Source organism: Saccopteryx leptura, chromosome 8 (genome assembly GCF_036850995.1).
Source record: "Saccopteryx leptura isolate mSacLep1 chromosome 8, mSacLep1_pri_phased_curated, whole genome shotgun sequence".
In the NCBI taxonomy this organism is placed as follows: domain Eukaryota; kingdom Metazoa; phylum Chordata; class Mammalia; order Chiroptera; family Emballonuridae; genus Saccopteryx; species Saccopteryx leptura.
In genome coordinates, this window is record NC_089510.1 from 85,485,310 (window position 1) to 85,509,334 (window position 24,025).

The following is a 24,025-nucleotide window of genomic DNA, read 5'->3' on the forward strand; positions in this document are numbered from 1 at the left end:
AGAAAGAAAAATAACTCTTAATAAAAAAATATTTATTTCAATGTGTGAATGCTGGGGCATAAGTACATTAGGAGACATAATGAAATCATCAGATGTTTTTTGCCATCTCTAGAACTGCTACAAATGCAACTGCTATAGATGCATTCACATAAGAGTGATGCTTAGTGTTCAAAGACCTGAGTTATGTTGTTATGGATAATGTAGTTTTTCCAAAATGATGACCAACTCTTGTTAAATTTCAAACAAAACATATTACAACTTTCCCTTAATTTACCATGTTGTTATAGTCCTGGAAAATTCACTGTTTATAAAGCTATGGGGGGGGGGGGGAGGCTCAGAAATAATAAACAGATTTTTATTTGCGTGCCTGTCCTATAAGACATGGGACAGTGCTTTATTCTGTGCATAGTCTCACACATTGCCGAATATCTAACAGCCTAGTCCTCTGCCTATTTAAAGCAGCTTGTGCCCACAATTATGAGAACCATAGACACTCCTGCAGATTTCCAGAATTTAAACCCAAGGAGGCAGTAACACCTTTGCTGAGAACCATTGGTTTAAAGTATTTTCTACAGAGCTTCCCCCATTGACTCAGACTCTAGTTTTAAACCAAAGAACAATAGCACCAGAAGGTACCTTGAATCTTGTCTAACTGACCCCCTCATTTTTATCTATGTGAGGTAAGTAACTTGTTCTTATATACTCGGTTACTAAATAATCTAGGATAAAAGCCAAGATTTCCTTTTCAGTAGTTTTTATTTCTTTCTTCCTGAATAGAAAATACTCTTGAATTTGTCTTCCGTACACATCAGGTATTTGAAAATGATTGAATGACTCACTGCATTTTCCAGTTTTTAACAGGATATTTGGGGTTGAAATCACTTACTTCGCACCACAGAGTTTTTATTTATTTATTTATTTATTTATTTATTTTTAGAAAATTAATTTTAACAGGTTGACATTTATCAATAAGTGTACACTGATTTCAGGCAAACATCACTTCATCATTTGAATAGTCAATTATGTTGTATATCTATCACCTGAAGCCAAATCATTTTCCATCACCTCATATTTGTCCCTCTTTACACCCTTCCCCCAATCTCCCCTCCCCTGTATCTTCCTCCCCCTGGTAACTACTACAGCATTATTCACAGTGGCCAAGACATAGAAACAACCAAAATGCATATAGGATTGCATATAGAAGATGTGGTACATATATACAATGGAATACTATTCAACCATAAGAAATGGGGCATTTACGACAACCACAGAGCTTTAATGTCAGCTGGGATACTCTTTACTGTCTGCTCTACTACAAGCCTGAATTCCTACATACAAATAAATGAGAAAGATAAAAACTATTATAAATTCCCTTACATTCCCTTAGAATGATTACTGAGAGCAGAAATTGTCTTACATAGTTAGTGGCTAATTGATTTTCTCACCGTTCTCCCCTACCTCCAGTCCACGATCCACGCAAGACCTTGGGAGATGAATGACTAAGATTCTATATGTTCCTGCACTTTGAACAGTCTGACTCAGGGCAGTCAGAGGCTGGTCCCTTCCTAAGACTTACTGAAGTCTTGGATATTCGGTTCTGATGGTGAATTGAGTATTTTAAATTTTTATTTAGCAGATCAAACATTAAGAAGAGAACTTTGATTGCACAAAGACACTGATAGCGTATAAGAGATATTGGGTAAAGTTGCGGATCCTATACCCAATAGAAGTCCGTTTCTTCCTAATCCCTTCCTCATGCTGCACTATAAATAACTTATTCTGTATGTGCAAACTCACCTCTCTTCAGAAGGAAAGAACTCAAAAGTTGTCCAAGTGAAAAAATATCATCAGGTCCTCATAGTTGGTGTTTATGCACTCTACAGTTTTCTCAACAAAGTGCTCCTAAGGTCTTCCTTCCCAGACCACATCCTCTTAATTTTAGACTCACTCTAACAATTCAAACATCAGGTGTTAGGAGCAGCGATTTAGAAAGGAGGGGGTTTGGCTACTCAGGATCAGCCTTGAGATCTCCAGGAAGGAGATAGAAAACTTTCACATAGTAGAAGGAGGGAGGCTGACATAGGAACTCAAAATAAATAGCAGCCTAAGCCATTTAACGCAGGGACAGATGGCTTTGCTAGCCCTCAGAGCATCTCCAAAACACAGAACAGCATAGAAATTGATGTAAAAGAAAAGTTAGATTATGTTCAGTATATTTCGCAGCAAAATTCAATATATCAATAGCAGGTAAAATCCTAGAGTGATGGAGCAGGAAGATCCTTCAGAGCGCATCCCAGTCCAATTCCTTTATTTTACAAAGAAGGAAACAAAATGTAAAAGTGGAACAGGTTCCAAGTAGAGTTGAGACAGCAGTGTGGGCCAGCTGGCCCAGGGCTCCTTCCATACGGACACCCTGACAACTGACACCCCGAGAGGAAAGAAAAGAGGCATTGCATCACATGTCATCGTGCACTGTGTCGTTGTTTTTGCAATCTCTGCTTTTGCTTCTTTGCACAGATTTTTCTTTCCTTCTAAAGGAGAATAAATCTGCTCTCTTTATTTGGAAAAAAGTGAACTATTGGTCCCTGATTTGTGATGAAAGAGCTTCAAGGTTGGCCCTTAACAAAATTGGGACTGATGGCGAAGCTGACTTTGAGTTCATCAGACATCCGCCTACATCCCACTCCTGCTGTGTTTCCTCCACGCTGTCCTACATCTGTCCACCACCATGGCACCCCACCTGCTGGCCCAACATCCAGAGCTCCTAGCACAATATAGGAAACTCTGCCATGTCCCGGAAGTCTGGTGTATTCCCAGTCTGTCTAATTCTATCTTTAATTCCATTAAACAAAGAATGAGGCAATATACCAATATGTTTCAAAAATAAGTGGGGAACTCATTAAAATACAGATTCATGGTCCCCATCTCCTGAAATTATGATTCAACAGATGATTCTGGTGGAAGTGGGTCCTGACCCTCCCAGTTCCCACCCCCACACACACTTCCATCACACTGTCTCTCTCTGCCATGTCTTTGCCTTATAATCCACCTTCTTTGTCTAATTAATTCCTGTATATGCTCAAGACCAGCTGACGTACACATCTCTCATCCTGCTCTCACTCCTGCATATTTCCATGCCACTGAGCTTGCACAGCCTAGCATGTATGCTGGTTTTCTGGTTCATCTCCCTCTGAGAACAAGGCCACGTCTCACTTGTCCTTTTTTATTCCCAGCATTTATCAGCCTGCCAGACACAAAAGAAGCACTTTAAAAGTATCCATTAAATTATCTTTTGCATGTGCTCAATTTCCTCATCAACAACAAGTCATTTATTAATATTTGAATTTTTTATCAGTCCCCTAAAGATAGTAAAAGATTTTCATGAATCACTCAAGGTATCACTCTCAAATGAGATGCATCTTCTGCAATATGTAAATAGTTGTGAGGATCCTAATGAATTAGGCTCATGTTCACTCATATATCTGACACCTAAGAAACAATGATAGAGACACATATAAGTGGGAATTTTTCTAAGTAAAGAAGATCAGTTTCTAATAATTTCTTAGAATTAGTTCTGATCTCCTTCCAGGCATTCAGGTTAAAAAGTTTTTCGGAAGTGAGGTTAGAATACATTACTGGCTTTGTCCTGATTCACATACACAAAACTGTGGGTATTTGTTCTACAATTTCAGGGATTCCCAAGATTTCCTACCCAGTGTGGTCAGCCCCCAGAGGTCAGCTCGTCTCCTGCAGTCCACCACTGTGTGTGTTTGTCCCATGCAGGTGTTTGCTATGCAGAGTTTGGAGTCCGCGTCCCAAAGACCACAGGGTCGGCCTACACCTATAGCTATGTCACTGTCGGGGAGTTCGTGGCATTTTTCATCGGCTGGAACCTGATCCTGGAGTACCTGATTGGCACTGCAGCTGGCGCCAGTGCTCTGAGCAGCATGTTTGACTCACTGGCAAACCACACCTTCAGCCGCTGGATGGTAGACAGCGTGGGAACCCTCAACGGCCTGGGTGAGGCTGCCAGATCCTCTCGCCCCAAAAGGCAAAGTTGCTGAGCCAAATGAATGGGTTCCCCTTTCAGGAAGCAGTTTAGCAAAATGTACCAACAGCCTTAAGTATGTCTTTTTTTTGTCCAAAATAATTTTCCCCGTGATTCTATCCTAAGGATATCAGTCTAATTTTTATAAAGCTTTCTACAAAAACAAGTTCATCACAGCCTTATGTATAATAACAAAAGATTAGAAATAGCTAATGACTAAGTAAATTGTGAATGCATATCATGTAGCTAGAAATTAAAAGAACGACTAGGAAAACTGTTGTAATAACATTGAATGTTTTTAATGTAATGGCATGTGACAAAAGATACAAATTGTACATGTATCGTGTTAATAACTATATAAAAATAAAACTAATGCAGTAAGAAAAACTGTAAGGAACAGCTCCAGTGGTTTCCTCAGAAAATTTTTTAAATTTTTCATAAATAACAGAAGCTCACATAAAAATCATCTTGCGACAGGCTGTACCCATCACTGGCCACCCACTTTCCATCCTGACATCTGACTTTATCCTTTCACATTCATGGGAAGTTAAGCATTAGTTAAGGAAGTTTTGGGGTCTTGTGCCAAAACATCCAGGGACTGATTCTGTGGCTCTGTACCCTTGATAGAGGACTGGATATAGAAGATGTGGTACATATATACAATGGAATACTATTCAACCATAGGAAATGGGGCATTTACGACAACCACAGAACTTTAATGTCAGCTGGGATACTCTTTACTGTCCGCTCTACTACAAGCCTGAATTCCTACATACAAATAAATGAGAAAGATTAAAACTATTATAAATTCCCTTACAATGGGCTCAAAAGAATGATTATTGAGAGCAGAAATTGTCTTACATAGTTAACTTTGGTGACCCTAACTCAGAAGAACTGACAAAAATGCTGAGTACCCACCTACCTTGAGAAGATAAACAAGTAGGAAGTCCACATCTCTTCAGTATACTGATTTCATAGAATTTGAAGTCTGCAAGTGTCCTCCAAAATCAGATAGGTGCAACTGAAACCCAGGAGCCTAACTGCTGAGACAGTGCCTTTTCCAGTCAATAGGGGGCAGGAGTCCACAGGCCAACAGACAAGACCTAGCAGGCAGGGCGTGTTCGTTCACTGGTCATTCCTCTGCAGCCACATACACAGAAACGGAAAGAACACTCTTCTTCCAATAGTTCTCAAAGACACACATTTTAATTTTTTTTAATAAAAGAACTGCTGAAATGGAAAGCAACATTCATGGACTGTAAAGTGAATAAGAATGAAGATAAAACAGTTTTCAAATAACACGTTAGACTTATATATATATCCCAAATATCCCAAGACAATCCTAACTTCAAATGTCCTGTGCCATGGTTCCACAGGGCTCTTGTAATTGTCATATCATGTATCCCAATTTTAGGTTCAGGATATCAGGTCATGTTACCTATATACCAAAACCACGCGCGTGCATACACACACACACACACACACACACACACACACACACACACACACACAGAGGGTTTCTTCTCCAGTCATGACAAACTTACTACCCTTCTCAGAGCCGAGTGCTGATATCCTGGGGTGGAGCTGAGAGTTTACAGGCTTTCTTTCCTCTGATGTTAACTCATGTCTTTCCCCTTTAGGGAAAGGAGAAGAATCATACCCGGACTTTCTGGCTCTGGTGATCGCGGTCATCGTCACCATCATTGTTGCGCTGGGGGTGAAGAACTCTGTGGGCTTCAACAACGTCCTCAATGTGCTAAACCTGGCAGTGTGGGTGTTCATCATGATTGCGGGCCTCTTCTTTATCAATGGGAAATACTGGGCTGAGGGCCAGTTCTTGCCCCACGGCTGGTCAGGGGTAAGTTCATTCATAAATCCTGGTGCACTTGTTGTATGTTCTGCCTTCCACGTCATGAAGAGTCTGAGACATGTTTTTGGGAAAATGTTGCTATTTCATAACTTTCATGCTGCCCTTTTTATCACCTTTCATTGGAATATTCTGGAGAAATGGCTTTTATTTTATTTGTTTCACAAACATTTAGTAAGATCCAATTTAAAAATAACAGTAATAGATTTAGTGTGTTGGTCCCTTGCAATAGCTTAATATTAAGTGCTTTGCATGTAATACCTTATTTAATCTTCCTCATAGACTTGCAAGGAAATACTAACATTCTAGAGTTGCATATTTTTTTAAAAAACACTCAGAGAGGTCAAGTGGCTTCCTGTTAAGCATAGAGTATAGGTGAACACAAGGGACACAAAGCCAGAACTGTCTGATTCCAAACTTCTAGAATCTCCCTACAATCTATTCAGATGACAGGCAGACTGTAAATAAATAGAGCAGTAAGGGAAGTCAGGAGAGTGAATGGCTGGGGAAGGGATAAGTGTTTCCTGGGTATGGAACTAGGGACAAGCAGTTTCTAAATCGAATCTCAATGTTTGACCCAAGGTGGCGAGTCCCTCTGGGGTCTGATGGCAGTTGAGAGGGCCCAGTCAGTGCAGGATATAAATTCCATTCCAGCGGCTTAGTTCACACAGAGAAGTCCACGTGGTGCAGTCTGGGGTTGGCAAGACAGTGGGCTGGACAATAAGGACATTGTCAGGTCTTACCTCTGTGACAAGTAGTTCTAAGTCATACCTGGCTTCTTTCTTTAGGATGACTAAAAATGCTTACTTTATGGGATAATTGGTATAATTCACCAGCCATTTTTTTTTTAATAGTAGAACATAAATCAGAGAATTTTGAGCTGAAAGGGGACTAACTCCTCATTTAATGGGTAAAGAAACCAAGGCCAAGAGCGGCAAACCTGCTTAGGATGTTGGCAGGAGCAAGTCCAGGATGCCACCAGTTTTGCTTTTGTAGCTTTTTCTTAGACTGTTTCCCCTCCAGGATATTCAGGGAGCAGAAATCTCTCTTGGAAAACACTCAAAATAACTTCTGTTATTCTGAACCATGCCATGCTGTGCAATGCAGAGAAATAAGCAAGAAAGCAGTTTCAGCCAAGATTTCTAGTCTTCTGCTTATCTGTAAGAATTCCACAGAACCACAAAGTTCATTCTGCCTACTTGAAATGAGTAAATCCTGAAACTGGTTAAAACCAGACAAGACAAAGAACCACTGTTGATCCCATTCTGGATCCCCAAATCTCTATTTTCTTATGATACAAATCGTTCCTTTCCTATCAAGTAAGAGAAACAACAAATTATAAAAGTAACAAAGAAAGAATGTTTTTCCGGAACTCATTGAATTTTCATCATAGCACACAAAAAATGTTCTCACCATTTTCTTAACAATGTAAGAAATTTTAGGGTCATGGATTTACTGTAAGACTTTGGCCAACAGCTAACTTCTGTGCTTTCAGGTTCTCTCAACTATCAAGTGGAAAAACTAATTGTACCGAATGTTTTCAAAAGAAAAGAAAATATTGGGTGTTTTTATGTGCACATCATATGTTTAATAATAGTGCTAATGACAGGAGAGAGGGGCTAGAATTTATCTACTACTGCTAGGTGCTCTATGAATTGTGCATTGTTCTCTATGAATATTATTTCACTCTTATAACAGAACTTGAATGCAGGTGCTGCTATCCCCAACTTACAGATGGAGGATCCAAGGCTCAGAGAGGCTTGGTAACTTGCCAGAGGTCATTTTGCTAGTCAATACCAGGGCTGAAATTCCTGCCCAGGTCTGGGGGCTCCAATACCCTTTCTACTACCTTACTGTTTTGTGCATGATGACCCTCCCTTCTGAGGCTTCTTTAAAAATGTAATTAATCTGACAGGTTATATTTTTATTTCCTTTAAGCTTTCCCAAAGTCACAGAGTCGTGGAACTGGAAAGAGCATTCAGAGATAGTCTAGTCCCTTTTCTTACCGTCAAATGGGAGTATAGTTAAACCAGCCCAGGCCAATGTGCACTGTTTACTAAGACATCATGTCAGAGCAATTAAAATACTTAATTATCTGTATCGTGTTAAGTTTTCAAAATCTTCCTAAGAGCTTACCAGAACAGTACACACCATCATCTAGGTCCCAGGTGACAACTGGAGAGAGTTAACACCCTCTCCGTTGATATTCATTGCCCAGGCGGAAGAAGATGAGTCTTTCAGTCTTTCCTCCTGTGCTTTGCGCTGCGGTCCCTACACTCTTCAGGGGTCTTCTCTTCCCTTCTTTGGGGCTCCATGTCCTTCCCCAGTCAGGAGCCTGCTTCATCAAGGAAGGAGCTCATCAAGGCTGCCATTTACACATCCCAGATTCTTACCAGCTTTCATAGTGAGAAATGATGCTCAGTAAGCAGCCATAAGAAAAGAGAAGATTCCATTCCTAGCACTTAACAATTTCCTTATACAGGAAGACAAACTCTTCCATATACAGTTTGCCTTTAATCTTCACAACAGCCCTGCAAAATAAGTATCATGACCTCCACATTTACATCAAAATAACTGAAGGTTAGGCTACAGATCTCAATCACAGAAGAGTTGAAATGCGATCCCAGCCCTGAATGAGCCAGAGTCCTTATTTATGTACTCCTTATGTATGTACTCCATTTATGTACTGCTGGTCGCAGACACATGGGACCAACTGTCTTTTTGCACCTTTGGCCACTGACTGTACTCCAACCCGAACCTACTACCTGGAGTAGGCTTGCCATTGGCCACCGAAAGAAATTGAGCTGCGTGTTTGTTTGTTTTGTGAGAGGGACAGACAGGGACAGAAAGGAAGGGAGAGAGATGAGAAGCATCAACTAGTAGTTGCGGCACTTTGGTTGTTTATTGATTGCTTTCTTATAAGTGCCTTGTCTCAGGGGCTCCAGCAAAGCGAGAGACCCCTTGCTCAAGCCAGTGACGTTAGCTCAAGTGAGCAACTTCGGGCTTCAAATCAGCAACCTTTGGGCTCAAGCCAGTGACCATGGGGTCGTGTCTATGATACCATACTCAAGCCAGTGAGCCACGCTCAAGCTGGAGAGCTCATGCTCAAACCAGCGACCTCAGGGTTTCAAACCTGGGTCTTTCACAAACACAGGTTGATGCTCTATCCACTGCAACACTACCTGGTCAGATTGGGCTGCAATTTTGGATTTTTTACTGCTATCCATTTTTTCCTACAGGATATTCAAATATATACTCTAGTGGCAGTGACTAAAAGCATCATCTAAGCACAAAAGACATCCCAGTGTGAAGATGTTGCTGACTCATCCTCTCTGCTCTCTGCCTGCCCTTGTGTTTCTGTGTAGTGAGTTTCCTCTCTGGAGAACTGGCCTGGACCTGTTCTTTCCCAACTTTGGTTTCAGCTCACTCTTCCAGTCCAGCAAAGCCACTTTAAACATAAATCCTATTTTTTAAGGTCTGACACCTTCTCAGGAGCATTTCATCTACCACATTAATAAACACTCCCTACTCTGTTATCTTACAATTGTCAACAAAAGTAAGTTGCCTATTTAGCAGCTGCATGAATCTTCTCACTCCTTAGGGAGAACCTGAGCAACCCTAGCGAGGGTTCAGAGATCCAATCCGCTTTACTCTTCAGTCACTTTGGGTAGGATGGGATGGAGGGAATCATTGTGTAGGGGGTGCTTTATAAAGGACACCATTACATGACTTGAAACACAATTCTCCAGTGCTTTGAAAGGGTTAATGAGCAATCTACCTTCTGGCCATGGACACCTTATAAGCCTACTCTTTCCCTGCTCTAACTACTTCCTTCCAAAGAAAATAGGTTAAAAAATGGTTTACTCACTCACAGGTCCTGGGTCAAATGCTTCTTTGGTCTTGAAGAGCTTAAGAACAACAAACATTTGTTTCCCTCCTATCAAGTAACTGCTGGCCCTCTGCTGAACCCCTGCTTCCACCTGCAAATTCTCAGCCCCTGAACATTGTTGGATGTGTATTCCCTGCATGTTATTTGTTCTTGATGCTATCTTACAGTTTTTTCTCTAACCAAATAAGACGCTCTATCAGCAAAAATAGCTCTCAGGAAAATGGTCCATGGCAAGTATTTGTAGGGAAAGCTGACAGACTCCAAACAAAGAAAAAGTTCTTTTTTGTGTTTTCCACATTTGAATCCATTTGTTGGAATCTATTACCACATTCTGCTGTCACTGTAAACAGGCCACTAATAGAGAGCATGAGCATGGTAGAAAATGCTATTAAAGTTGTAGTTTTGTCTTTTTACCTTGTGAGTGCATTATATAAAGATGCCTAATTATCTCCTAGACATCTGGCAGATTGACCAAGGCATGACATGGAGGGCGGCCTCATCCTAACGTCTTTCGATATCGGCCAGGCACAGGGTGTCAGTTTTTAGGGACCCCACACACTGAGAGTAACAGGCTACTAATGACATTGCTCTTGACAACTAAGGCAGCAGCCCTCCAGCAACCGAGGCGCACGCTGCTTCCCCACGGAGTTCTACAGAGGCATAGACAGGTCTGGATCATCTGGCTGAGCAGCTATACCAGGTTTACTTGGGAAAACAATTTCCACTAATGTCATCAAATTCAAAAGTCAGTACTATTTTTTATTTATGTAAAACATTGAAGGAAAGTTAGAATAAAGTACCAATGACCCCAGTCAAACAGTTACACACAGACACACACCTTGGCCCCCCAGTGCTATTGGCACCACTCATCTCCAGGTACCACACATCCTTTCCCATGTGGAGGAACCCTATCATAAATACCAGTGCTATCGGCACCACTCATCTCCAGGTACCACATTCTTTCCCGTGTGGAGGAACCCTATCATAAATACCAGTGCTATTGGCACCACTCATCTCCAGGTACCACACATCCTTTCCCGTGTGGAGGAACCCTATCATAAACACCAGTGCTATTGGCACCACTCATCTCCAGGTACCACATCCTTTCCCGTGTGGAGGAACCCTATCATAAACACCAGTGCTGTCGGCACCACTCATCTCCAGGTACCACATCCTTTCCCGTGTGGAGGAACCCTATCATAAACACCAGTGCTATTGGCACCACTCATCTCCAGGTACCACATCCTTTCCCGTGTGGAGGAACCCTATCATAAACACCAGTGCTATTGGCACCACTCATCTCCAGGTACCACATCCTTTCCCGTGTGGAGGAACCCTATCATAAACACCAGTGCTATTGGCACCACTCATCTCCAGGTACCACATCCTTTCCCGTGTGGAGGAACCCTATCATAAATACCAGTGGCCAGATCGGAACCTGGATAAGTGGAAAGCCATTTTTGTGGTTACTTCAGTAGAGATATACCCATACACAGTTTTATTTCATGGCTCCTGTGTATTTACCAGTCAAGGATCACTTGTTTGCAAGAAAAAAAAACTAATTCAAATAAAAAGGTGACCTTATTTGCTAATTCTATTGTCTCCTCTTCGATAATCTGCTTATTTAATCTATATCTTGTTAGGCCACGGTCTGTTTGATCTTGGCAGGAGTGCTGAGTGCTGGTTTCTCTCCCTTGGGCTTCACTCCCCAGATTCATTCTCCACCCTTCAAACTCTGTTCTGTGCTCGAGAAGACCCCTGCGGTTGCTTCCTGTTGGGTTCAGCCAATGTTTTTTAAAATGATACAGATATTTATTGATTTTATTCAGCTTGTTAACACAGTCAAAGTTGTATTTGGGGTTGTGCAGGATCCTCGAGACTTCAAGCTCCACATAGTCAAGCTCAGAAGGTGAGAAGGAGATCAGAAGGTGAGAAGAGAGCAAGGCCAGAGTATTTCTTCCTCACTCCCTCCCAGCCTTAGCCTCCATAACCCCCTCATTGAAATAAGTTCATTTGAATCATCTCAGTTCAATTGTTTCCTGCCTAATGCAGTAGAGCAGAGGTCCCCAAACTATGGCCCGCAGGCAGCATGCAGCCCCCTGAGGCCATTTATCCGGCCTCGCTGCACTTCCAGAAAGGGCACCTCTTTCATTGGTGGTCAGTGAGAGGAGCATAGTTCTCATTGAAATACTGGTCAGTTTGTTGATTTAAATTTACTTGTTCTTTATTTTAAATATTCTATTTGTTCCCGTTTTGTTTTTTTTTATTGAATACTTTAAAATAAGATATGTGCAGTGTGCATAGGGATTTGTTCATAGTTTTTTTTATAGTCCGGCCCTCCAACAGTCTGAGGGACAGTGAACTGGCCCCTGTGTAAAAAGTTTGGGGACCCCTGCGTAGAGCCTTCCAACATACTACCTTTGATTCATCCATCTTTCTTTGACCATAATTGCTTTCTAGTTCTCTGTATGCAAATTCAGGCCAGCAGGCATTTTCTTTGCAAACTTATTCTCTCTCTTCCTAGCTTGATTATAGTTAACTTTCTGGTATCTAATTATTATTAGCAGTTGCCATCTATTCTTCCACTCACTTGGAAAACAGTAGCATTTATGTTTTTTAAAATGATACAGATATTTATTGATTTTATTCAGCTTGTTAACACAATCAAAGTTGTATTTGGGGTTGTGCAGGATCCTCGAGACTTCAAGCTCCACACAGTCAAGCTCAGAGTGCTTTCTTGTCATTTCTGTCTCCACATCACCAAGCACAGTGCCTGGCAGATGTGAACAGTTAATAAATACATGTCAAGAACAAGAAGAATGAGGTGGAGGAGAAGAAATTTGTGCCCTTGGGTTTCATCTGTTCTAGAAAAACTTACAATAGTTACAAAAAGTTCTCCCAGTAAGATCTAATGTTTATTGAGTAACTTCTGTATTCTAGGACTACAGTTTGTGATTTTTATCTCATTTAATTCTTTTAACAACACTATGAACTAAGTGCTATCATTATCTGCATTGAAGTGATAAAGAAACTGGGCTCCAAGAGGTTAGGGACTTGTTCTAGGTCACCAACCTTGTATGTGGCAGAACTGGTCTAAGTCTGACAGCCTACAAAGTCTGTACTCCTAACCAAATCTGATTCCACCACATGCATGGCTCTAGGATTCCCTCGGGAGCCTGCAGCGCACCTCTTCTCCAGCTGCCGCATAGTCCATACCTCACAATGGAGAGGTGTCTTCTATGACTTCCCCTAAGTCTTCTCTTCTTCAAGTTAGACATCCCCAGGTCCCCAGGTGTTCTTCACATGGTGTAGTTTAGAGACCTCTCACTTTTTTCTAAGGAAGACTTGCCCCAAAATTCTTATTTAAGACCCTCCTACCTTACTTCCCTCAGCAGTGATCTCTTCTAGTATCTATGACCTTTCAATTCGACTCAGAACTGATCACACCAAATAAGCATGGAACTGCTGTAGTCCTGGGCCATCCTAATAGGGAACACTGCACCTTCAGACTGACTGTCACAACAGGCCACTATATGATTTACAAGATGTTTGTGTGTGTGTGGAGTGTGTGTGTGTGTGTGTGTGTGTGTGTGTGTGTGTGTGTGTAGACAAGTGTTAAAGGAAGAGAAAGCAAGACTTGTTTTCTGGAAGCTGTCTTTTTTTTTAAGTGAGAAAAGGGGAAATAGAAAGATAGACTCCCACATGCACCGAGACAGGAATTCACATGGCAACCCTCATCTGGAGCTGATGCTCGAATCAACAGAGCTATCTTCAGCACCTGAGTTCTACGCTCAGACAAACTAAGCTATCCTCAGCACCCAGGGCCTACACTCGAACCAATTAACCCACCAGCTGCGAGAAGGGGAGAGAGAGAGAAAAAGGAGAGGGAGGGGAAGAGAAGCTGATAGTGGCTTTTTTTTTTTAATTCAGTGAAAGCAGGGGAGGAAAAGACAGATTCCTGCATGCTCCCTGACCAGGATCCACCTGGCGAGCCCACTAGGGTGTGATGCTTTGCCCATCTGGGACTATTGCTCCCTTGCTCCAAACAAGCTTTTCTTAACACCTAAGGCAAAAGCCATGGAGCCATCTTTAGCACCCAGGGCCAATTCACTCCAATCGTGCCATGGCTGCAGGAGGAGTAGAGAGAGATAGAAGCAAGAGGGGGAGGGGTGCAGAAGCAGATGAGTGCTTCTCCTGTGTGACCTAACCGGAAACCAAACCCTGGACATCCACACACCGGGCCAATGCTCTACTGCTGAGCCCACTAGCCAGGGCCAAAGCTGTCTTAAAGCAAGACTTTTCTTGATTGGGGCAGCTTAGCGAGCCTGTAATCCCAGCATTGGTTTAACCTTATGGAACAGAAACATTTTCTAGATAGGTGAAAACAAGCACATTCCCAAACCTGTGAGCCTTCTTGTAGATGTGTTTTCTCTCCTTGTATAAAGGCTAAAAGATATTTTGCATGCCCTGAAATGAAAGACTTCATTGGAGTGAAATTGGGAGTTATCTCCTATCCCAGAAAGTAGCTCTCTAACAATAGAACTGCTTGTTTCAGAAGTTCTTTCTACCTGAGTTATTAGAATGGGTCAGGAGTTCTCAGATTTTTTTGGTCCATGGACTCCTAAGCAGTCTGGTGAGGCCTGCAGACCCCTCTGAGAATTGTGTTTATAAATGAGTAACCTAATTACATAGGAAATTTTAAAAAATTAATTATATTGAAATACAGTTATAAAAATATTTTTAAATTGTGATATAACATGGTGCTTCTTTATTAATACATTAAATATTAATATGTATATCTAGTAACTGTTATCATTTGAAGTAGCAATGAGTACAGCTGACCTTCTACGATCTCTGCAATGACCCTAAGATGGTAAAAAAATGATTGCTATTAGTGACAACGTTAGGTGCACTGAGTGTACCACCTGCGCTCACAGCTGAAAGAAATGCTAGCGTTCGGTCAGAGGTTAGTGAAAATAAAGATGCCGTATTTTCTCAGCAAAATTCCCCAATCCCCTGAATATCATGGATCCTTGGTTAAGATGTCCCAGTCAGGGAACTGAAACATCAGAATCCTACTGGGAGGGACAATAGAAGAGACCAACTCATCTTATAGATGAGTAAAGGTTACTTTTGAAGGTTGGAGATTTTCAATATTGTGATGTATCTTGTAAATTCTAGTATTTAGCATTTTGTTTTTTACTTTGAAAAGTCAGTGAAAAAATTAAGAGTGAAGATTTAGGGACAAGTGTCTGCTTGGCATGTTTTGAATTTCATCATTTATAAATGAAATATGCAGAAAAGGAAAAAAAATATATAGTCTACAAAGATCCTCACTCCTGGACCCCTGGCTAGAGCTTAAATATTGCCAAGTCCCTTCACCCCACACACACAGTTTAGAAAAATCCCTCTTACCTTCCTCTAAAAGCACATCCCCAAGCATTCAGAGACACGTTTTTTACTTTCCCCAGATAATGAGGATGAGGATACTAAGGTAGGGAAACTTCATTTACACTTCAGTCAATTCTTTGGAAGAAAGTAACACACTGCTCAATGGAAGATTTTCACTGACATCTTGATTTATCAAGTCCCAACCATCCTTGGAATAGTGCAAGTTCCCGACAGACAGACATCTAGTACATGTCACTGGATACCACCTCCCAGCTTTACGCAGCCTCAGAAGTTCTCTTGCCTTATAGGCCAACTAAATCTCTGAAGCCCCCAAAAGAAGCAGAAAAATCAAAACATCTCTACCTGTCTTCCCTTGGAAGATAATAGAATATCTGGAGATTTGAAAATCTTTTCTATCATTTCCAATCTAGAGGTTACCATAGAGATGATCTATCAGAGGCACGAATAGTAATGTGGACAGAACAGTTCTTGTACAGACATCAGAGCCCACTACACTAAACAGCAGAAGCACCCACCTCCCCACGTTTACAAGCACCCCCTAAGGGTAGTCATACAGCCCCTGGTTGTGGTTGAGAACCACTGGATAAAAGCACAAAGAGGTTAATGAGTTCTCCCAAGCCAACTTAGTGATTTTTTTATAACCTTACTTATTTCCAAACATGATTTGAATGTGTTGAATGACTAGTTTTTATTTGGGCATAATTCTTATCTCCATTTTATACATGAGGGGATGGCCCAGCGCCACACAGGTAGAAAGTAGAGGAGATAAGAACTTGGGTGTTTAGCACAAGTCTTACCATGTTACCCCTTCTGCCACTCAGTAATGTCTGCAGGCATCGGGCAATCGTAGGTTCCATGTGTAAAGCCCTGATGCTTCCCTGACACTCTGAGTCTGATGAATGTCATCATCCTTCCAGGTGCTGCAAGGAGCAGCCACATGTTTCTACGCTTTCATTGGTTTTGACATCATCGCCACCACCGGAGAGGAAGCCAAAAATCCCAACACATCCATCCCTTATGCTATCACCGCCTCCCTGGTCATCTGCCTGACAGCATATGTATCTGTAAGTATTGAATGCTTGTGGGACCCTCTCATGACCTTTTCATATTTGACCTTAAAATGTGGCTCTGGGACTGAGTTCCCTTCTCTCAGGAAGTGATCCTTCTTTGTGCCCTTGGTATTTGTATACATTTGTCCATGTTACCTATATCCTCACCACTGATGACAAGATGAAAATCAGTACTCCAAACTAGAGATGGGAGAAGCCCCAGGCTCTCGCTTCAGCCGCGGCCTCTGAGTCTCCATCCCCAACTGCTCTATATGCAGGCTCTTGGTCTCTGCTGCTGCCCCAGGATGGTGGGGAGTGGGCTGCCGTCCAAGGAACTCAGATCATAGGCTGGCAGTAACGGGTGGGTGTGCGAGCAGAGGCATTGTGGGCCTCTGTGCAGCCTCCTCAATGCTCTTCTGTCTTCTGGGAGCTTCCTGGCAATGAAGAGGCGATGCTCCCCCAGAATCAGCAGAGAGTGCATCATCCTCTGGAGATGCTCTTCCCCTTCAATCCTGGGGGCAGCGCAATTTCTTTCTGCTGTTGCTTCATTCTACCCGAGCTCAAGCTCAGCCTTAGGGTTTCCCCATCAAGGGTTGTCCTCAGAATAAAGCCTTCAGCCTTGTGTCTTCAGGATCACACCCTGAAATGCTCCTCACACTTTTGATGTGTCATCTCTCCCTCCCACCTTAGAATTTCTATCACAGAAGACAGTTCAGCCACATCCAAGAGCTCCCTCAGTCCCGACAAAGGGAAGAACCAGATGACAAGCCAATAAGTGTGTGGTTACACAAACACCTCAGACCCTGAGGGTCCCACTCACTTCAAGTCACCCTGCTTAGGAAAGAATTGCAGCTGGGGTACCCCTGCAAGCCCTGAGGCCCTGCGGCCATGGCTGCAAAAGCACTCCTTCCCCTCCCCTCCCCCCAGGAAAAAAAAAGAAAAAGAAAACATCTTTAGCAACCACCTAAATAAGCCAGGCTAATAGATCGTAAAGGCAAGCTACAAAACAGGATTGTCCTAGAAATGAAAGGAAAACACAAGAGCAGCTTTGGATGTGGTTTTGGGTGTCAATTGCCCACTAAAATGTTTGTGGGTAAATCATTTATCCCCTCCCACTGTGCACACGCAATACAGATGGCTTCATCTTACCTATGTCCTGATTATCACTATAGACAGAGTGCTCAGGGAGGGGTGGTGCTGCAGGGGGGTGAGCAGAGACACTCTGCTCTGTATTTCCCTCTTATTCCTCCCTTAAACCTCCCCCTCCTTCAGGGGCCAACCCTTGCAGCACACATAATAAAGTTAATAGTCATGGCTCCATCCTTAAAATAGCACTTTGTAGACTGCGGAGTACTTCCATGCATCGACCAACCATTTGCCTACCTGATCTAAAGTGGGTAGGAGACTCAACACAGATTGCTATAAGATCAATCCACTCTCCCGCAGCCCAGCCCACTCCACTCCCCAAAGGCACATTGCAAGTGGTGACACTGCTGGGAAATATTCATTTAGAATGCGTGAGCCTCAGCCATGCCTCAGGAGCTGTTCGTCCTGTGCTGGTCAGCAAGCTGCCATCCCACCACCAGGAGAAGAGCTCAATTGCTGGGCTGTGGTAGTACCTGCTGCTGTCCTCCCTAGTGGCCCATGGCTTCACTGGAGGATCTTGGCTCCTGAGGAAAAGGCAAAGAAGTGATCTCAAAATGTACTACGCTCTTCGTTCAGGCTCTGAAGTCCCTTCCGGACACCAGCACTGGCCTTTGCAGGCCGGGGGAGCCTGGCCGTATGACCGGAGGCTCCGTGGCCTGAGGCCATTCTGAAGGGAAGGATGTTATGGCAGATCTATGATGTCTGGATGGAGATAGGTCCTGGTTAAGTGATTCCTAATTAAGAAAAGCCACGTGGTCTTCTAGCTCAGAGGAGACCTGGATTCCATCTTGATGCTGTAATTTGTTTATTGGCCTGCCTGGCTCCTGGCACTGAGCTACAGGAAACAAATGGAAATATGAGTCCTCATCTGGGTCTTTCCAATTTATTGGCCATGGATCTCCTACACACGGATCTTTGGAGTTTTTATCTCTGGTCTTTGGGGTGACAGGGGCACTGTTAAGACCCTGTAGGACCCTGAAAGTATAAAAGAAAGGCAAGGCCTGTTCGCGTGGGCAGGGTGCTCGTGGTCACTGCCGGGCCTTCGCTCCAGTGCCTGGGGCTGCAGCTCCTCCTGCCTGGCAGTGTCTGCCCTTCATTGGACTGTCAGTAGCTCTGCTGTCATGGAGCTGAAATACCTGCAGACCCATTGAGAGATAGTAGAGATGATCTGGTCTAGTCTAATAAATCACATGTGGGGAGAAAACACGGAAACTAAGAGCTCCAGAGGCCAAATGGTTGGTCTAAAGCAGTGATCGGCAAACTCATTGGTCAACAGAGCCACAGTACAAAAAAAAAGATTGAAATTTCTTTTGAGAGCCAAATTTTTTAAACTTAAACTATATAGGTAGGTATATTCCTTATCGAGGGAGCCCCCGTACATGGTATTTTGTGGAAGAGCCACACTCAAGGGGCCAAAGAGCTGCATGTGGCTCGCGAGCCGCGGTTTGCCAACCAGGGGTTTAAAGCAAAGGCATGTGCCAGGACGGGGCAGGTCCAAACCGCCGTGCAGGCCTCTGTCTCCAGGCCCTGGGCTCTTCCTCGCCTAAGGGACACACACCCATGCTGTCAGTCACCTCTACCTCCAGCCATGTTTTCTCTTGTTTTAATAGGTGAGCATGATCTTAACTCTGATGGTGCCATATTATGCCATTGACACGGAATCCCCACTCATGGAGATGTTTGTGACTCATGGGTTTTATGCTGCGAAATTTGTAGTGGCCATTGGGTCGGTTGCAGGACTGACAGTCAGCTTGCTGGGCTCCCTCTTCCCCATGCCGAGAGTCATTTATGCCATGGCTGGTGATGGGCTCCTCTTCAGGTAAGGGCTGTGCTCTGTGGAACTGATTCTGTTTTGCCATGCCTTTAACAGGAGAATGTTACCCACTGTCAGCCTGAGTGTCTGTCACATGGACTGTGGAACTTGTCATATATCCTGGCAAAGAGTTTGAGGAAAGAGAGCTTAGGCCCTGAAACAGCTCCTCAGTTTGACTCTGAGTCCCTCAATCTAACACAAACTGGTCTGTTTCTCTAACTTCCCTTCCCCTGTTTGATACTGTCTATTCCTTTGCAAAAATGGTGGGTGCCAAACCGCTACCCTGGGTGTCCTCCAGAGGGAAAAACCCATCTCTGGGACACCTTAGGCCTGCCCTCATGTTGAGACCTACGACCTGGCCCTCTCTCTACACAACCCCTCTGAAGTTGAAAAAGTTTAAGGTTATAATCAGAGAGAATAGTACCCCCTGAGCAGAACCTAATAATAGTACCAACAATAGCTACTATTCATTGATTATTTATATAGCCCAGATACTTTATATTCAGTATCCCATTTAGTCATCACAATAACTCTATTTTGCAGATGTGTATACTAGATGAGTTTTAATAAAAAACAAAAAAACCTTGCTCCAAATCCCCCAGCTTCTGAGGGTGGGGACAGGATTTGAACCCAGGACTGTTTTACTCCAAAGACCAGACTTTTCACCACACCAATATAGTGGCACTTCTATCTTGACCATGAAGTGGCCTATGTGCCCACAGTAAAAAGGGGATGCTGGCCCATCTGTGGTTCCCAGTGCCCACCATCTGAGGGGCTGGCAGGTAAGGCATTCTCCCAGTGCACAAACAAGGAGTAAACCCTGAGAGCACGAGCTCTCAGGGGTGCAGCTCGGGGCTTTACTCTGCCATTGCTTGTCGTCTCCTGCTCCAGTTCCTCAGCCTACCCCTTGGGCTTCTATGTTTGGGGAGCTGGACAGACCAGGAATAATCTGGCATGGTGGAGGGGTGAAAACTTCACACGTCCAAAAGGCTTTTCTGCTGTCAAAGAAAATTAAGAGGACAGATGCTGGGGCTCCAAGCACAGTTTATTGTCTTGTGTGAACCCTGAAGTAAGGGGGGAACGGAAGGGGAAGGAGGAGGAGGGTCGTGAGGAGATCAGGAACATATTTAAGGCCACGGGAACTGCCACGGAAGCAGCTGCCGTTCGGTCGCCCTGCTGGTCTCCAGTCGGTAAGGGTTGAACTTGGCCTGCATTTGTAAACGTAAGTTCTTAATTATTGTGCTGTTTTACCAGCTAAATCCCTGTCTCGTTGTAGAGCAGGCTTCTTCCACTGTAGCCTAAATCAGGCTCTGAAGGTTTTTTTAAGCAGTGTGTTGAACCCCAATCCCAGAGATGCTGATGTAGTAGGTCTTAGGTGAAACTACATATTGCTCACAAGCTCCAAGGCAATGCAGGTGCTGCTAACACACGGACCCCACTTTAGGTAACACAGGTCCTGAGGACCCCCAAGCAGCCTTGTAACTTCTTCAACAATTGCTTCTTCCCCAGTGGAGCCCGGATTTCAATTTAGGTTTCTGAAATACCTCCTAAATTCAATCAACCCTTCACGTTACATAATAGAGGAGGAACTTTAATAAAAAGTTCATCTCAAAACCAAGGATCTGGGAGTAAATTCTTGGCCCTGGCCAGTTGGCTCAGTGAAAGAGCATCAGCCTGGTGTATGGATGTCCCGGATTTGATTCCCAGTCAAGGCACACAGAAGAAGTGCCCGTCTGCTTCTCCACCCCTCCACCCTTCTCTCTCTCTCTCTCTCTCTCTCTCTCTCTATCTCTCTCTCTCTCTTTCTCTCCTGAAGCCATGGCTCGATTGCAACAAGTTGATCCTGGGCACAGAGGATGGCTCCATGGCCTCTGCCTTAGGCACTAAAAAGAGCTTGGTTGCTGAGCAATGAAGCAACACCTCAAATGGGCAGAGTATTGCCCTGTAGGGGACTTATCAGGTGGATCCCAGTCAGGGTGCATGTGGGAATCTGTCTCTGCTTCCCCTTCTCTCACTGAGTAAAAAGAAAAAGAAGAAGTAAATTCTTTTAAAATTATGTTCCAGGGACCAGACCCTGGGGTAGGATTCCCAGCTGTATTTAAAGCACTGAATCCAGAAGTCAATTTGAGGGAAGGACCAGGAGGAATTAAGCCAAGAGTCAGTCACCATCTGTCACCCATGTTAACCCTGTGCTTCATTAACCCTCCAGGTTCCTGGCTCATGTGAGCTCCTACACAGAGACGCCAGTGGTGGCCTGCGTTGTGTCAGGGTTCCTGGCGGCTCTCCTCTCGCTGTTAGTCAGCCTGAGAGATTTGATAGAGATGATGTCCATCGGCACACTCCTTGCCTACACCTTGGTCTCTGTCTGCGTCTTGCTTCTGCGATATCAACCAGAGAGTGACATTGATGGTTTTGTCAAGTTCTTGTCCGAGGAGCACACAAAGAAGAAGGAGGGCATTCTGGCTGACTGTGAGAAGGAAGTGTGTTCTCCTGTGAGTGAAGGGGAAGAGTTTTCTGGCCCTGCTACCAACACTTGTGGGGCCAAGAACTTGCCATCCTTGGGAGACAATGAGATGCTCATAGGGAAATCAGACAAGTCAACCTACAATGTCAATCACCCCAACTACGGCACTGTGGACATGACCACAGGCATAGAAGCCGATGAATCTGAAAACATTTATCTCATCAAGTTAAAAAAGCTGATCGGGCCCCGTTACTACACCATGAGGATCCGGTTGGGCCTTCCAGGCAAAATGGACAGGCCCACAGCAGCGACAGGACACATGGTGACCATCTGTGTGCTCCTGCTCTTCATCCTCATGTTCATCTTCTGCTCCTTCATCATCTTCGGTTCCGACTACATCTCAGAGCAGAGTTGGTGGGCCATTCTTCTGGTGGTTCTGATGGTGCTGCTGATCAGTGCCCTGGTGTTTGTGATCCTGCAGCAGCCAGAAAACCCCAAGAAGCTGCCCTATATGGCCCCCTGCCTCCCCTTTGTGCCTGCCTTTGCCATGCTGGTGAATATCTATCTCATGCTAAAGCTCTCCACCATCACATGGATCCGGTTTGCCGTCTGGTGCTTTGTGGGTAAGCAACTTCCTTTGGAGCCTTAAGAGTTCCCTTTTAAGGCATTGAACAGGCTTATCCCAAAATTGCCTTCTTGCTGAACTAGGCATTGCCATTCCAAGAGAAATCTGGCTGGTTCTATGGACCTTTGCTTTCTGCATGAGAGTCAAGAAAGCCAGTTGTACCCTTTCTGCCTGTTATGGTCTTGGTCATTGGTTCTGAAAATGATGCTGATCAATCCATCACTTTATTGAATACTATTTATTATGGGACATTCTTCTTATGGATAATTAATATCATAAAAAGTCCACTTTAAATTAATCCACACAAAAGAGGAGGAAAATAGCATAGAATAAGTGAGGGTGGGGAAAGTTGATTGATATTCTTAGAATCTAAAAATTATTTTTTAAAAGTATTTTACATTTGACATAATTAAATTAAAAGAGTAACCATGCCAAAAAATTTTCATGAGCAAAATACAAATTAAGTGTGGATTTTTTGGCACCATTTTTATGACAAAATTGCATTATGGCACCATTTAACATCTCTCAGTTCAGATTGACTTTCATATTTAAGAGTCTTTCATTTTTTCCCCAAGGTCTTTTTTTTCCAGCCTCTGATATCCCAATCATTCTCTCGGAAAGTACCCATCACACCATCATCCTTTTTCTGCTGATAACTGATAGGACCCTGGCAGGTCCACAGTTGCTCACAGCTTTGGGTATGACTTACAGTTGCTCTCTCTAAACTCACTTTCATCGCTTTCAGGAAGTTCTATACCTTTCCCAAGAGTTCTAATTTTTCTTTGTGGTCTATTTATATTATATGCACCTTACATGTTTATTATATCTAACAATCACTGGAGCTCATGAGATGACTGGGGATTGGTGCTAGTGGTGACTTGAGAGAGATACTTAAGTGAAAACTAATTTGAAAGTCCTTTAGGCACTATTTTTATGTTCCCTATACAACTTGGCAATTCCTAGGGTGTCTGGTAACAAATACTTAGCTAAGGGGGATCCGTAGTTGTTTTGAGGAGTAAGAATGTATAGAATAAGTAATCCCTGCCTTAAGGAGAGGCAAGGCAAATAGGTATGAATCCACTAGCCTGGGTGAGACAGTATGGAGACTCATCAATTAGTGAACCATCCAGTCATTGAGGTCAGAGATATGGGAGTTAAACATTGTGTCCTCTGTGCGTGGAATGTAGTATGTGCTTAATAAGTACTTCTCTATGATTATAAAGCACTTTTCAGATGAGCAACAAAGAAACTTCCTGTCACAATAGCCAGAAAGGACTTTGAGAAGGTAGTATTCGGAATGGGTCTATAAGGTCTGGTTTAGATAGAGGGAAGTAGGGAAAAAACACAGTAATCAAAGGAAAGGGCTGTGTCTTCCAGCAGCTTCCTCCCTCAGAAGGCCATTCTGTGCCTTGCTATATGCACTTTATTTCAATTCTTTGCTCTTCTAAATCTCATTCCTTGTTAGACATTAGGGGGATTTCTCCAGAGGAAACACCGCTTACTCATCAAGGCTTTAACCATTTATATAATATATTCACCATCTCTCTTCTCTGTTTAAACGTTTTCCCACTGGGACATGTAGCTAAGCAATGGAAATAGTCTATCATAGGAAGAGCGGCTAAAGTGGGTAGAAATATGGTAGTCATGTATTTGTCAAATAAATGAAGGTATAGACTCAAAAGTACATGGATTTGCTGATTCCTCTAGACTGT

General features: G+C 43.3%; 1 protein-coding gene across 1 annotated transcript in view; it reads left to right on the top strand.

Moving 5' to 3' along the window:
* Positions 1-24,025, top strand: part of SLC7A14 (solute carrier family 7 member 14) — a 155,199-nt gene that overhangs the window by 116,211 nt on the left and 14,963 nt on the right. Inside the window, exons 3-7 of the mRNA XM_066347261.1 lie at positions 3,784-4,020; positions 5,689-5,906; positions 16,134-16,280; positions 19,022-19,230; positions 21,434-22,311. Coding sequence (XP_066203358.1) covers positions 3,784-4,020; positions 5,689-5,906; positions 16,134-16,280; positions 19,022-19,230; positions 21,434-22,311 — 1,689 coding nt within the window. The remainder of the gene's footprint in view (positions 1-3,783; positions 4,021-5,688; positions 5,907-16,133; positions 16,281-19,021; positions 19,231-21,433; positions 22,312-24,025) is intronic.